The sequence below is a fragment of the Opisthocomus hoazin genome, chromosome 2 (assembly GCF_030867145.1).
Source record: "Opisthocomus hoazin isolate bOpiHoa1 chromosome 2, bOpiHoa1.hap1, whole genome shotgun sequence".
Lineage (NCBI taxonomy): Eukaryota > Metazoa > Chordata > Aves > Opisthocomiformes > Opisthocomidae > Opisthocomus > Opisthocomus hoazin.
Genome location: NC_134415.1, coordinates 38092175 through 38108819, shown reverse-complemented (window position 1 = coordinate 38108819; position 16645 = coordinate 38092175). Strand labels below are relative to the sequence as shown.

General features: G+C 45.5%; 1 protein-coding gene across 5 annotated transcripts in view; it reads right to left on the bottom strand.

Moving 5' to 3' along the window:
- SYNDIG1 (synapse differentiation inducing 1) overlaps positions 1-16645 on the bottom strand; it is a 78959-nt gene that overhangs the window by 34790 nt on the left and 27524 nt on the right. For all 5 annotated transcript variants that reach the window (XR_012763096.1, XM_075413247.1, XM_075413246.1 and 2 more), the window contains one exon: positions 15928-16065. Coding sequence is in view for 4 of the 5 variants with exons in the window: in XM_075413247.1 (XP_075269362.1) it covers positions 15928-16065 (138 nt within the window). In the remaining variant the exon portion in view is untranslated. The remainder of the gene's footprint in view (positions 1-15927; positions 16066-16645) is intronic.

The window sequence follows — 16645 nt, the reverse complement described above, 5'->3', positions numbered from 1 at the left end:
AATCTCCCAGCTTAATTAGCAATTGCCGAAATATGTCACACTTGGTAGGAGGTAAATTATTTTGGCCTTATCAAATCATTTTCAAACATGCTGTTTCTGTCGTGGTCACAAAAACATTACAGACTCAAATCCGCAAGGGAGCTGTTACAGAAGGGGAAAAAAAAGTTTTTGTGATAATAGCAGGGCTCTGTAACAAAACAGTGAATGCAGGGAAACCGGAATCTCTGTTCCAGGTTTCACTGTGACATTGCTCACTATGAGATTGTTCACATCTGGCTGACTTCCAAAAGAGCGGAAGCAGCTATTTCTCCCAAATCACTTCATAGCAAACAGCAAGTCAATATAATCTTCACACATACACTATTTCAAAAGCAAAACAGAACCCCCCTCCCAGCTCCAGCTGGACCTGCAAGTCTGGTCTGCAATGCTGAGAGAAGTTTCGCTTCCCACTGCTTGACCCTTTTTTTCCTAAAGACATCGTGAATTTACAGGCTTGATGTCAAACTGTGGCATCTTTACAATCTAAAGATAGAAACCTCAGGTATGATTCTGATGCCTGCATTGGCAAGCTTGGCTTGTACAGAGGCAATGGCTGTTTCTCTTCCTTCCCACTGTTCATCCCCTTGGCTTTTTTAAGAACTAGCTTGGACTTCTGGTTGTTGCACCCCCACAAAGGACCTGTTCAAATGCCTTGATTGCCTTCGCTGTGCAGAAACCTTCCTGAATCCCTAAGTGAACAACCAAACCACCAACCGACTCTTCCCTATCTCTTTTCTAGGGGGTCCTCTCTGATGTACCAGGTGACCAGAGAGAACAAAAATCTCTCATCTTCAGTGGGTTTGCTTGTGACACCTTTTGCCTATGAGGTGGCTAATGAATACAAGGTTGCCTTTTCAGTGCTGATGAAGAACTCAGCAGTTTGAATCCCACTGGCTTTCAATGCAATTTGTGTTCTCATGCTTCTCTGGGGTTTAAAGACGGAGAATGGTCCCTGGCACCAAATGACAGGCGCTGATCTCAGCACTGCAAACGGCACTTTTCCATCGATGTGCCCCACCATGCCTGCTCCTCACAGGGCTCCTCATTCCACGGCGCTGGTCTGCTCATTTCCCCTGACTAAAACGTCTTCCTATGTGCAACACATCATGAAAGGCAGATCTATTTCCCTTCTGACACAGTCACACTCCAGTGTCCCCATTTCAGCTCTTCCAGCACTGTCATCTATATGGCTCTCGCCCATCACCCCAGCAGCATTCAGGACGGCACAAGAGGAAAGTAAGTTCAACCTACAGATTGGCAATGGTATAACTGCACCCAGCGGGACACTGTTTTCCCTTTGAAGTTAATTGTAGCAGAGCGTGCCAGTATATTTGTGCTTCCTGCAGGACAGATTATTCCCTTCTACACATTCTCTTGTATCTGGGAAGATCTTTTCTGGTATAAAGACATTGATACTAAGTCTGCATTACAGGGATGGGCTGCCTGAAGTATGCTGCTTTAATTAAAACCGTATAACTTCTGCTTGTAATTAATCCCTAATGGGTTTTGAAGATTGGATCGTTCATTTGTCCTGGGCCACAGTAAACGGGAAATTTGCAATTCAGGAGTACTGGACCCAAGGAGCAGAAAGAGCAACACCAAAGTGTTCAGAGCCTGACTGCAAGGATATTAACACAGGGAAAGCGAGGCTGTACTGTGGCCAGAATGCCTTAGTCACGGTCCTTTTCCAAAGCCATCCTGCAGATGCCCATCCTTTTGTCCTCTGCAAATGAAAAGGAAGCAAGACTCAGGCTCAGCCCTTTTTGAGTAAACGCTGTACCACAAGCCACATCCATACCGAACCTAGCAGAGGCACAGGCAGCCTTCAAATTACTTACTGCTGCTTTAAGTACTGACAGATAAAAGAAACACAACTGAAACCTCTGCCATTATTAAATGCACTAGAGGTTGAACCACCATATAAATTTAGGAGAGTACAGGTACTTCCAAGAGAGAGCAAGTGCTGTTATTGCAGTATTCCTACCACTGCTTGTTCCTGCTACCAGGAGGAACAATGTCCCAGCTCAGCATATTGTCAAAACTGCTTGATGAGGTAAGGAACCTCCAGTAATAATGAATATGGCAGAAATTCACTGTTTTCATTCAGCTCCCTTTTCCTGAATGCTGGAAGTGGTCATCTGCCCAAGCATGGGGTGTCCTGGGTATCCAGTGGTTACTGATGCAAGGGATCCTAGAAAAAGGCATCATCCACAGAGCTGCATCATCAGGAGATGCAGGAATGCTCTTATGACCTTTTCAAGATGAAGGCCTTTCTGCTCCTGAGACCCCAGTTCCCTCAACGAAGAGGAGTCACTGTCAAGCCCCATTTAGACATAGTGTGTATGGAGCAAGAGCTGATCTGGGTCCCATGTTCACACAGGAATACAGGAACCCTGAACGGAGACACTCATCCCATGCCACAATGACATGTTGCTCCTTGAGCTTACCTTAAATTTTCCTTAAATGCCACTTCCTTCTTCTCCGTTTTCAACATTTCTGCTCAGTAACTTTAAGAAATGCATGGAGAACACAAACCTCCTCTTGCAGTTCATGAGCAAAAAACAGGCAAGTAATGTTACAAACTCCCCAGGCTGAATCCAACACCCTGAAACACTTCAAGATTCCTTGCTGTTAATAAAGAAATGAAGGGGAACTAATGCTACTCATTCCTGTTCCAGCCAGAGTGCATACATGCACTGGAAACCTCTACAATGATCTGTTTTCCAATTAACAGATACAGAAGTGTGTATTATGGTTTTGTTGTTCTTATACAACACTGAATTTATTAGAAATGGGGGAGGAAATCATAAGGCATCACTTCTATGATGCAATTAGAATCAATATCTGAAGGCTTGAAACAAGGTTGACGGGGAAAAATGCTGAAGTGTTGACAGAACAAAGTGAGACACAGAAGAATAAGGGCCAATGCCCACGTGATTTAAAGATTCATTATCATTACGGGAATACTGGAAGCCCTGGCAAACAAGAAATTTATGTTCACCACAATGTAGGAATAGCCACTGAATGTCACAGGACAAGGCGGTCATCACCAGGAAGGAAGTAAAGCTTTCAAATATAAGTGAGACATCCTGAAGACACATCAGGAAAGGCCCAGATGATGATCATGGAGAGTCCAGATCAAGCTGAACCAACTTATCAGCTGTGGTTCAAACTGAGACTAAGTGAATGCACTGAAACTTTAGCAAAGACTATCTGGACAGTCTTTGGACCAATGTTGTGGCAAGGTCCCATAAGGTCACTGAAATTATTGCTTTACAATAGCTTCTGTGTAAGTGCAAGCTCCTAATTAATTGCTTAATTAGTTGTAGTCTGTAGAAACCTGCTCAGAACAATGCCATCTGTGCCACAAGGTCAAGGAACGAGGACACATTCAGCACAATTAGCAAGTGCACTGTCTTGAATGAAATCCAGAAATCCCAGTCTGGGACTATTACTAGTTAAATTAGTCCAAAGGCACACATGTCTCTGGACATCAAACCCCATTTCCTGGGTTATCAAACCTGGGAGGATTTGGAAGTTACTCTGTCTGCCACTATCAGCCCAAGGACCACCTTCAGCTTTTGTAGCATGTACCTGCCGTAGCAAAGGGGAGTGCTGGGAGCAGCTAGTAGGCTCTGAATGATGGACAGGGAAATCTCCACCAGCTTTCAGTCCTCACTGACAAGAGAGGACACGATTCCTTCCGGAGATCCCCCAACAGATTACTGAGCAACAAAAAGTCCAAATCCCAGCCAGAGGTGGCTCCCTGAACACATCTGGGAAGAAAAGATTTGGTCTTTCCTGCTCCCACCATCACATTTCTACACATCTTGCTATTGACACTAGCCGTAAGGAGAGGTGCCTCCTGGTGACGGGATGAACACTAACATCCATTGGCCATCTTTGGGACTGGGGCCTGGGAATTCTGGGTAACAGCTCGTTTGCATTGCGTCTTTTCTCCTGGATTTCATGATGGCAAAGTACTCACTCCAAGCAAAGCAGGATGAGGAATGTGGTCAAGGCCAATTCCGTCTCTCCAGCTCAATGCTGTGACCTCTATTCTTTTATCTCTGGCCTCCCTCACCCTCTTGGAGGAAGTCAAGTCCCTCTGTAAACATGCATGGACTTACATTCACCCAAGTAACCATGACTTCTTCACACTTCTTGGAAATAATACCAGAAATCCCAAGATGTGGAAATGTCATTCATAATTCGTTGCTCATCATGCCCCATAATGAGTGTATTTTAATACTAAACTGGCACTGGGGAATGGAGAAGAAAGATTTTCACAACATGCAAAAGTTGGGGGGTTTTTCCCCCCAAGCACATGAAATACTACATTAGTTTTATTACCAATAATACATTAGGATCATGTGTCTTGACAGGTGCATTTTAATGTCCTGTCTACCTCTGTGGACGCAGCTGGAGGCAAAGCATCAGCAAATGCTATTGTTTAGATTAGGAAACAGTGTCTGGGAACAATGCAATAATATCAGATAATTAACTAATCTTTCATTTCTTAGAGAAAGATTTCAACCATTTTAGGCACAAACGAAACAAGGGCTGGAAACAGGGTACCACAGAGACTGGTAAGAGGTGGGGTAAAGAATGCTACAGGTTGAGGCCAGAGTATTGAAGAAGGAGAGTGCCTGTATATGCGTAAGCCCCTGGCAGCCCAAATTTTCAGTGGCTGCCTCAGGGAAGCTGTTCGTGCTGGGCTCGATATTTTGTCCAGAGTCATGGGAACAAAGTGCAATCTCTCCATCTGCTTTAATGTGACAGGGTTTTGGCTGGCACAAAGCTTAACTTTACAGAGGTCCCCCTGGACACTGCCACTAGCAACAGAAATCTGTCTTTTACTGTGCTGCCTTCCAGGGTCCCATGATATGACTTTTTCATCTGTTTTAGTTTTCTCTTGAAGAAACCCTTCACTCAGTGGGAAATACTGGAGGCTCACTGCTGGGACAGCCATAGCAACCATTTGCCCTGGAGGAAAACCTCAGTGCATACCCCCTGGGGAGGTGCATACTGCTCAGGCACAGCAGCTGAAAAAGGAGTCTTCTCCCTTCCTATCTCACATATTGTATCGGTTTATGCAACAGCTGCATTCCTTTCCCAGGTTTTGCCTTGCAGTGAGTCCTGAGACTCATCTAGTTTGATACAACGGATAATCTAGTATTTATTCTAGGTTGAAGAGCATAGTCATTACTCGTGAAAATGCAGTGCCCAGTTTTATGTACAAACTGTGCAGCTGCAGGTAGGTCCAAGTCCCTTATTTTTCAGCTGGCTCTTGTAGTTCATCCCAAAATAAATACACAAAAACTTATTTCTTTTCTGCTGCTGGGAAGTCAGTCAATTCAATGAGGAGTTACAATTGTCTGGCAGGCATCTCTGAGTGCCTAGATCCCTAGACTCAAGTCTTCACTTCAAAGTGTTTTTCTGCAACCCATTTGAAAGAGATATGTAGATTGTAATCAGAAGTGATCAATTCACTTTGCTGTGAATCCAAACAAAGCAGTAATTCAGCAGCCCTCACCAGAACAGGTGCTGAGAGATAGCAAGCTGTATATTCAAGATTAGAATATAGCGCCTTGGGTCTCTAGTACATGATGTGGATGTCTGACAAGAAGAAAAAAAAAAACCTGAGCATTCTGCAGACCGATAAAAGGTTAACCTTAAGTCGTTGCTGTTGAAAACATCCATTCATTTACTGCTGCATACATTAAACTTCAGAAGTGCATGCCTGCTTTCATTTGTTTTTGTTTTGGAAAAGGGTGCTGTCACAGTGCGAGATGGAAGTAAGGTCTGTTATATAAACAGCACCCAAAGAACTAGTCTAGACACACACTCTGTTCTTGCTGCCACTGGAGAATTCAAGGGAGATCATTTACCACGTTGTACGTGAGGAGCTTCATCACGTCACCAGGCTTCTGAAGTAGCCCCTGAAGCAACTTCCAAAGCTTTTTGGCTTTTCTGACAACTGAAGCAGACATTGGGATGGCCAGAATGGGAGGACCATGTTCCATTCACAGATCTGCAATGGGTCTCACGCCTCTTTCAGCAGGGTGGCCTACTAGGGAGGTGCAAAATCGTGTCCTCTCTTTCTTGCCCTTCAACTAGGAGCATGCTTCTCCTGTGTCTTCTCCTGGAATATCATTCGTCTGGCACACTTTACCTCTGCGGATGTGAAAAATCAACTATTTAGCTGGGACATGGGAGGATTACTAACAAAAGCCTCTCCAAGTCCCTGCTAGCAAAATGTATCCTTGCTCTGTAAGCTAAAAAACACCAAAAAAAACACTGTCTAAGACTAAAAAGTTGTTTAAACTTAGTGAGCATCACCTAAATGTCAGGGGGCCTGAACTCCCTGATCAATTGCTGTGGAAGATTTATTACCCTTCTCTTCAGATGCCAACACCAAATAGGCCCCTGAATACTACAGACTCACCAAGCTTAGTAGTAGGCATGCAAGTGACCTGTCGAAGGTACATTATTCTGCACTGAACCAATCCTCACTGTCTCGTAAGCCTGTGAAATAATGAGCCGACAGAAGAGCAACAAAAAGTAACAGTAGGATGAGAAGAGGATTCCAGGAGGGAATAATGTATACCTTTGGAGCATGACTATATTGATACATTTCTGACCTCTGGCTGGCTCAGCATAATGTGCGAGGCATAAATGTCTGACACAGAACAAATCATGTACAAAGTTTGCCATTGTACCAGATGTGCTTGCTAATAAAAGAGACCCCTCATCTCCTCAAACATTTTGAGGTGGTCTCTCTTCTGTTCCAAAACTTGCATGTAATTAAACACCTGCATAATGAATTAAAATCTCCGGGGAATGTTATTTGCAAGTTACCTTTCCAATTATTTAAAATTAGCTTAAGGGCTAAAGCAATCAGTCAATTCATTAATCTAATTCCTTTTTGTAGCTGTAGTTCGTGATTTGGAAGTGTGACCACAAGATCAAAAGGACAAAGAGGAATGAAGAGGAAATTATACAAGACACTTCTAAAGGTCCCTGGCCCAAGCCCTCACCCACAGCGCACAGAAAGCAGCAGCTGCTGACACACAACACACTCTAAATGGCCATTTTCTTGTGTGCACAAACATCTCTCTTCTCAGGGGACATCTACCCCACAGGGAAAAATCGGTACGAACAAAGTCTACCCACACTCAAACCGCTGACTGGGAGCCGGCTCCTGCCTGGAAAGCAGAGAATGAGAGGTGCTGATAGTTCGTAAAATCCAGCTCAGAGCAGTTGTCATGGTCTGAGGCAGACCCTGGGGAATCTAAGGGCCACAAGACATCCTCTGCCACTCTGTCCAGGACTAGGCTTTCCCTCTCCTCTGAAAGGAGCAGAAGTTGCAAACCTTGAATGTACTGAACCATGTGACAAGCTTTTTGCAAAGGCAAAGGATGTCACCCAAATGTCAGGGGTCAGGGATACCCATTTCAGAGCTGCTCTTCCAAGAACAAGAGACCAGCACTCACACACAGCAATGTATGTTCCTGGCTACCTCAGCAAGTAGCTTCTCTCCATATCAGAGTTGAGAACAGCAGCCATTTTATTTTATGCTGGCACAGGCTATGCTGTTCAGTATTCACTGCCACCCACTAAATCTGCCATCTGCCTGATGGCAGCAAGGGGAAGAGTGTGGACGGGCAGCCAGCAGCGACGTTCTGCAGACCAGCCATTGTGAATACAGCCTTGTTCAGGCCCTGGCCATGCACATGCTCTGCATGCCCCATGGGCTCTGCTGGCCTAGGGCGTTTTCCTCCCAGCATTTGCCTTTCACTCTGAGCCTGCACAGAGACACTCAGTGTCAAGGAAGAGCTCCAGTCCCGTACAAAGCTGTCCTAGTTAGGACAGAGATTATCATACCAACCTATTTAGTGCCCATAGTTGGAATCACCTGCCTCATGAACGTGCCCACGTGTAAGCCGCAGTGGCACAGAAAGCCCCTGGCAGTATTCATGCAATCTTACATTTAACCCTTCTTAACAGGGGAAATCTCTAACCTGTGTTTCTTCAAGCAAGACCTACCTAGAACAATAAGCTGGCCCTACTCAAGCTATGGCATCCCATGCCATACTCCTAAAATAACTCTGGCCATCACAGACTCTCTCCCACTCTCAGTTTCCCCATTCAACACAGCGTATTTTCCTCTCCTTGATGCCCTTTACCCTTCCTCAGAAAGGCTGAGGGATCCTCTTGCTGCTGGGCAGACCGGGTGCATGAGTCCAGGTACTTGAGGGATCCACGTTGCACAGATGTATACATGTTTATATGTGTGTGTGTGTAGATAGATACACAGATATTCTAGTGAACTTCCATCCTTCTCAGACAGAGAGAGAAGCAGGATGAGGCTGCTGGTGCTGTCTGCACTTGTTGAGTGCTCTCAGCGTCTTTCTGTGATCCGTGTGGCCAGCCACGTATATATGTAAATATGTGGTGTACATGGTGTATATATGTGCTCTGTGTGTGTGTGTGCCTGCCAGGAGTGCATCTTCAGCCTTGCTGTTCGTTGGACCTGTAGGCATGGAGCAGCAGCAGCAGCCCTCTTGGGGTCCTGGGTCTGACGTGACATATTTTCTTCTAACAGACTCTGCCTCTGTGTCTAATGAACATGCACAGTCAGCAGTTTACTGGCCTGGGGTCTGTTACTCATGGACCGACTTGTGCTGCTCAGCCCAGGGAGACCAGTGTGCCCAGCACTGCTCCCTCACGAGGGGCAGACCCACCTCCAGGTTAGTATCAGTCATCTCTACAGACCTGCCAAGGGCAGGATGCCAGGGTCCCACACAGGCAGCCCCCTGAGTGGACAAGGTAGACAAGGGGTGAAAGCTATCAGCTAAAAGTGATCTGCATTGGCCACGCTCCGCAGACCTAGGCTTGAGTATAGATGCAAGTCAAAGCACAAGATACGTGTCTGAAGAGCCATATGCAAGTACAAGGCAGCTGTCTTGTGCTAGCTAAAATTATGGTGTCATTTGATGATCTTGAAGTGCTTATCCTTGCAAGCACTGTGTTTTAACAGGACTGCACACATATGCACTCATACCAAGAGACAGTTTGCAAGCAGAGCTGTATGAGCAGTTCGCAAGCAATGTTCACCCCACATTTCCTCATTTAAAACCTTGTTTCCAATGTTTTCAATCTCTTGCCTAACTTCAGGCCTGAAATCTAACATGCCAGTCCTCCACAGCTATTGCTGTGTTATAAATGTGGCAGGAAGAACTCAGATCTTTCTTCAGTTCATCACTGAGAAAAAGTCCCAGAGCATACACCTTGTCCCAGCAAGAAGCTAAGCCCCATGACATGAGGGTCTGAGAGCCACAGGCACCTAGGCATGAAGTCATGTAAGCATGGACGGCCTTGGCATCGCTCGGGGGACCTGACCCTCTGTGTGAGTCCCTGGCTTAGTCCCCTCTGCGGTAAGACAGAGTTGGAAAACCAGATCTTCCACACACAGAAGTAAGTGGAAGGGGAGTGACTCTCACCAGCTGAAGAGTTGGCATGTCAAGAAATAATAAACATTAACTAAACAGAATCTATATTCAACAGCTATTAAGACTGAAACAGCTCACAGGAACCCATTAGTCATGGTGTCTGGCATCTACATTGCAATTGGGACACAGCCCCGTGGGCGGTGGACCTCCCAGTGCCAGGGCTCTCATGCAAGCACAGTGGCCATACTATCAGCCCTTGGTCAACTCAGCAAGACACTGGCACTGAGCTCTGCTAGAACCATTTCTGCCACAAAAGTCCTTAGCAGCTCCATGTGAGGAGGATTTATGACTTATTTTAACTCATTCCTGACACAACGGGGTTTAATTGTCTGGAGGTTTGATTCATAACCTTTTACCGCACAAAGACTACAAAACTTGCTCAGCAGGGTGCCTGAATGTGCCTGCACTCACACACACAGAGCAAAGAACACAGAGATTTGCTTTTTGAGTGATCAGCACAGACAGCTCAAAGCTTTGTGTGACCATCAGCAGAGACAGGGCTGGGTAGCCCCAAAACACACCTGGTACCCTGCATCCAAGCACCAGCCCAGCTTCAACTCAGGGACTGTGTGATTTGACACCCTGGTCCAAGACACCAAAAGAAGGACACTTCATGTTCTATTTAAGGAGGTTAAAGGAAGTTAAAGATCATCTTCTTTTGACAGTCAGCTGTTTTGCACAAGCACTACTTTGTCCAAGAAATGATGCAGTGCTGAAAAACCAACAACCTCTCTTGAAAACGCAAAAGCCTGCTGTCTGCTTTGCTAGCATTGCTTCAGCAGTGCTGACCAGCATGTCCTGCAAGTATACAGCTTGGCCTGTTACTGCACATATAACAAGTAAAGAAAAATACTCCCAGTTTTTGTTTTTGCCTCTGCCTTTTAGTGTCAGATACACGGGGATGCAGCACCACCAACACAAACACACACTCTTGGCTGTGGATGTCAACTTCTTTATAATCTATTATATTCTGTTTTCTAATGGAGAAAAGTGGGGAAGAGAGGAAAAAAAAACCAGAGTGGGCTGGCAGAGCATGGAAAGGTCTTACCAGCACCACTAGCCAGTTTGGTGGAGTGTGGCATGTCACACCGCTGTTCTATCTCACAGTTTTCCCAATTGAGATGGGGACTATGAGCAACATTTCTAACGAATAAACAACAGATAACACCTGGCTGTTATTTCTCTGTCCTTTTCAGCAGTGTCTAGGTGTCAAAATCTGATGCAGAAAAGCAAAGAAGGTGAAATACAGTCACGTGTGCCGAGCACCTAATCTGTGCTCTCTGATAAAGGTTAAGTTCACACTGCCTTCTCCCTTCCTGTGGGGATGCAAACATTACCTCTCTCTTTACCCCAGTGACCACTGAAACGTGCCAAAATACAGTTTTTTCAAAGCCTCCATCCCTGAAAACTGGACAGAAAGTAACCAAATGGTTCAGAAGTTCTCATGAAGAAAGCCAAGCTACTCCTTTGCCTGATCACATATGCCTCAAGTCTGTATGAAAACTGGAGAAAATCCTTTTACCCAGTGCACAGTCCCTACTTTTCTTTAAAGATAATCCAAGCGACGGTATTTGGAGCTGTGCCCACTCAAGCAATCCATGGGCTGGAGAAATAATTACAGAGCCGCGCATCCCTCGATCATTGTGGGAGGGAGGTAATTACGGCGCGGAGCAAGCACAGCAGATGGGAAGCGATTGCTCTCGTGTGCTTGGGTTGCAGTCTGCTGCCTGGCAGGTCTCACACGCTGCCAGAGAGGAAAGTGGGTTTGGAGGCTATGTGGGCACCTAAGCATGCCGAGAAGTGTCCAGTGGGATTTTTCAGGTGTATGTCTATGCCAGCCTGACACAGCTCCATGGAGGTTGCATGGAAGCTGGACAGAGGTGTGCTGCATACTCTTGTTTCTGTCTGGCCCAGCTGGCATCTCTTGGACACTTTGGTGGGGACTTACCAGGTGTGAAGTGCTCCATGTGAACACCCGCGTCCCACAAGAGAGCAGGTACAAAGTACAGCTCACTCACACCAGCACAGATTTAGGTCTCTGATAATGAATTTCTTTTTACAGGAAGGATAGAAATGTATGCCATGGTATTGCTCTCTTTCCTAAAAATAAATGCAGGGAGAAAAAGAGGATTCAGACAACAACACCTTGCAGGATTATTAACCCCCACCAAGCAGAAATCCCGACAGGTCCCGACAAATTGTCTGATAAGTTTAACGGTAAACTTGACAAAACAAAAAGATTTCTTTTAAACTTCTTTCTCTGCCTTATGAAGCTTCAGAGTTGCCTACAATCTACAAAACTAAAAACTTCTGTAAAAATGAAAACTGACATACCTGCACGACTCCAGAGGGTGGAGATTTATGAAAAAATAAACACTATGAGTTTTTTTGATCAAACACTGTTTGTGGAGGAGAGTTTTATAGTGAAAGGCATACAATATTTACATTTTCCTCTTGCAAAGGCCTCCCTGGAAACTGCACGAAAACCCCTCTAATTGAGCCCTTCAGACTCTGCTATAAGCTGTTAGGAAAGCAGCTAATCAAAAAAAAATTGCAAGCATAAGAACTCATATGCCCTGTTTCTAAAAAAGTGCAAATTAGCCAATGAACACTGTCTACTGTTAAAAATCAGAGTACTCAGAGATGTTATCCCTCCTGAGAGGTCACTCTAAAGCAGTGGCTTCTGGACAAGTCACCCGAACAGCTCACGCACGCAAAGCCCCCATAGCTCAGCTGTGACAGCTGAGGTGAGACAGGGACCTGGATACCGCTCTGCATGATGCCAGTGTGACCAGCAGGACACCTTGTGCCTGTGAGGCAATGGAAGTCACAGCCCAATCTCACGGTCTGGACAAGCAAGCATGATGGAAGATGGGACACATGGGGGAATAAAATGTCCCAGTCCTGACAGCGATTTACTGGTAGCTGACAGACAGGGCAGGACTGGGCAGCCACAAGCAGTGGGTGTAATTCTCTTGTGGGAGGGAAAACACAGATCAAAACAGAAGCAAGTAAATGAGCAAGCATATAACACAGTGATGGCCTCAGGCTCTCTGTTTTACTGAGGGAAGGTGAAAAGCAGTGACTCTCAGCGTTGCTTGGGATAGGAAGATCACCAGGCAATCCCCTACTCGTGAAAATCGGATATCCCAGTGGAAAGGAACTGCTTTCGGTTTCATAGAGCGCATTTCTGAATTCACTGTTCCTCCCTGCTGGCTCAGCTAAACCTGATGCACATTTTCATTTCTACCACACAGGCAGACAGCTGCATTGTTCGATACAGATGGCCTCCAAGAAGCCCTAAGTCAGCAGCACATCGGCAAGAGCATTGGTGGAAAAACTAAGACCCACACAGAGCAAAAACAGTCCCTGCAAGGAAACACGCTGCTTTTATGGAACACAGGGAAAAATAATCCTTCTATTGGTAAAGAGCACTTCTGAAACCTCACAACATTGATCCTTTTATAGTTCTTTTGCACCATGACATAGACATATACAGTGCAAATGTACTGCCAGGTGCTGCAGGAATAACCTGAGAGCACCTGTCCCTTTGGACCGAGCTGCACTGCAAATACATCTTCTACAAACCAGGCCTTCATCCATAAATGCACTGCACACCTAAAGGAGACCAGAGTTTTAAAAAAAGTTCACCGCAAGTGCTAAATTCTGGCACAATGAATCCATCCACCACCTTTGAAGTTACTACGTGTTACAATTTTTTCCCAGACTGGCCGTTTTTAGGCTACCCAGGAGACTATTGAAAACACGAAATGTTCAAGAGCAACTGCAAAAAAAGATTCGAATGCACGTGCCAAGTTTTGATCTTTAGTTCTAGCTCTGACTTTTGATAAAGGATGGGGAAGGTTAGACTACCCTTTTGTATTAACAAGAGATCTCAAATGTTATTCAGGAGTTTAAGTTAAAAGCCCTATATAAACAGAAATTACTTGCTAATAGGACATAATGTTTTACTACCTCACATATAAAACACAAGTCTGAATGGTTCAGGCTCCAAAGTATGAGTCGATACCACTGTTGGTGTTAGCTTAGCTACTTGCAGGATTTTGGTGGTTTATACCAGATACTTTAGCCAGTTCTCAGCCATAGAAGGTTTTGACCTTAATTTGAGCTTCATTTGTCCACTGCAAAATGCCATTGTGTTGGCCATGGGGTTTTGCAGAAGTGCCAGGTTCAGTGCAAGCTGGTGGTTTCTCAGGGCTGTGATGGACCTGCTGGAGGGGAAGGCAGGCAGTGGAGGTATCTGCCTGGGAACTCGGGGAGTGGACAGACTGGCGTGCCTGTGCAGAACTAGGACAAGCAGGGACTTAAATGTCTTTCTACGAGAGATTTGGGAAAGGAGTTGTCAGCTGATTCAGCTGTTGGAGGGACCTAAGAGGAGAGATGGGGGGAAAGGAGCATGCAGGGGTGGAATTATTATTATCGTTTTTTAGTGGGGAGAGAAGAAAAAATTTTTACTTCCAATGCAAAAACAAAAACTAGAAGTCAGAATTCCTCAGAAACACAGCCCTTCCTCCAGCTGGATTTAGCCACAGCTTGCCTTGGTGAATCCAAGGGGTCAGTTAACAAAGATTAATTTCCTGCCTCTCAACCTAATAAAAGCAAAGCACCTGCCTGACCTTTCTTTCTGACAGCTCCTAGCTTTAGGCAGCCACATTCAGCAGTTCGCCATCGTTATGCTAAACCAAACCAACACCCAAGTTTCCATTTTCCAGGACCTAAATCCTTCAGCACAATATCATCATCTTCTGCTGTCTTCGTGTGCCCTTTTCCACCTTCCTTATGCTCCTATCGAGGTAGTAGGATCTTATGGATCCATGCTGGCTCCTGGGATCAGTTAAGGGCTAATGTGGATGCCCTGTCCTTCGCACACTGGCTCTCAGCACATTTAGCTTCTCAGCCTTACTGCTTTTTAGTACTTAATTATGTTGTTTGTTTTGCATTTATTGGACTGTGCTGTGCTTTCATTGTTTAGATAAAACTCGCTAGCAATCCCTAGGCCTCCTGAAAGAATGCTACTGCAGCAAATTAATGAATGCACTATTTTTCCCAGCACAGAGCAAACACAATGCTAATAATAAAGTCTCAACTCTTCCTTGGCTGCAGCATTGGTGAGAAATCCTGCCTAGCCCATGTATGTGAACAGATGTGGCCACTGAAACTGCTGATGAACAGCTCTGCCTGAAGGACTACACGGCAGGATAGTAAAGCATGTGCAGTTCCCATCCAATGCTTTACTTTTTGCTGTCATTGTCATCAGCCTTGACCCAAACTTGAGCAATCAATAGCGCTCAAAAAAGAAAACTTGTTATTTTCTACTGGACAAACTTTAATTGTCTCAGAGGCTTCCAAGTTCAATGACAGAAACTTCATTTAAAGCAAAAAAATAGTAGTGCTGTATCTCTTTCTTTAATATTGAAGACCAGGATTCTTCAGATCTGAAGCGCCTGCTCTGGCTTGACAAATACCCAGCGCTGGCAGATGTTTAGAGCAGGCAAATTAGAAAGACAGGCGAGCGGGTGAATGATCGTGGTGCCGTGGAGTATAGATTGTAGTTTGCAATAGGCATTGCTACCACCAGTAGACAGCAATATAACTGAATGTTTCATTTCAGTCACTGACGAGACTTCCAGTGTGACTCTTCTTCTGTCACGTTACATTATCTACCATGCTGGGAAACTCAATAATTACTCTGCAGGCACTTACAAAGACATAGTTGTCGAAACAAATGATGGGGCATGAGGTGATTCTTAGGCACAGGCTGGAAACCAGCAAGCCCCTCTCATGAAAGAAACAAACCAAAACACTGTCAATTCTCTGGTAAAAAAAAAATCCCATATTAAAATTGGATAAGAAGAACAGGCTGAGCATTTTTTCAGGGTGAAAGGAAATGATTCCTGGAAATCAAATTCACTTCTACAGAACAGCAATTATTTTTCTGCTCCTGGAAGGATATTACCTGGTCTGCTTTTACAGATGATCAGCTTAGGAACCAGTACATCAGTTTTCCCAATACGAAATTCAAATGTTTGAGATATAGCAAGGGCGTTTTCCACTCAGAAGTCATGTCCACAGAAATTCCCTGGCTGGACACTGTGTAACCTGACATGGAACCTGACCATTGTCAGCTAAAACCTAAAATATCTTGTAGAGTTCTCCCTCAGCAAAGTATCTCACAAGACAACGACCGGTGTCACAGAGACATGCCAAGCTGGGGAACACATTAACCTGTTTAATCACCTCCCACCACCCTGGAGAGCATCTTGCCCACATTCAGGTCTTGGTGAACTTTCCTTGTTGGTGTAGGGTGATGGCTACTCCGTGGATGCAAAGCTCAGGAGATGTTTAACATTACCTCATGAGACAGGTAAAAGGCAGCAATTCCCAATGGCCAGAAGCAGCAGAGCATGGAGAACACAGTGAGGCCGAGATGATCTCTTGGTGGCATCATGAGGAAATTGTCTTCACTTTCGGTGTCACTTGAGTAATCACTCTGGAATAGCAAGGGAGAGAGAAATGTATAGGAGCCGGTTAACGATATCACGATTTCTCCTCTGCCATGGGCCAAGGCTGTGATCATCCACCCATAAAACTTCCCCCAGTCACAGCAGGGCAATTCCTCAACACAGGCCTCCAGCACTTGTGGTGGAAGGCTTCTGGTGACCCACCCTGGGGTCTCTACTACACAGGGCTCTCTAGTTGGGGCCAGCTCTGGGGGCACTTGTACTCTATTCATCAGGGTTCATACACCCATTCTGCTCTGCTGTGGACCCACAGCGACAGGACGACAGGAGTTAGCCTGCCCTCCTGCAGTGTCCACACCAGAGGACTTCAGGATTCGGACTGTGGCCACGGTACACCACCCTCCCTGCCCTGCTGAAAGGCTCACCAGGGCACTAAACCCCTGTTTTAGCAGCACACCAAGGAGAGGCTGAGAGACCCAAATCCTTATGTCTGCACCAAAATCAAACAGGAGAGAAGCGGGAGCACAGCTCAGAGGCAGGGTTATCTCTGCAGGTTGCAGGTTGTGACTGCAGCTGCCCTGCCAGCACCAACGCTTGGGGAAGCCGCCC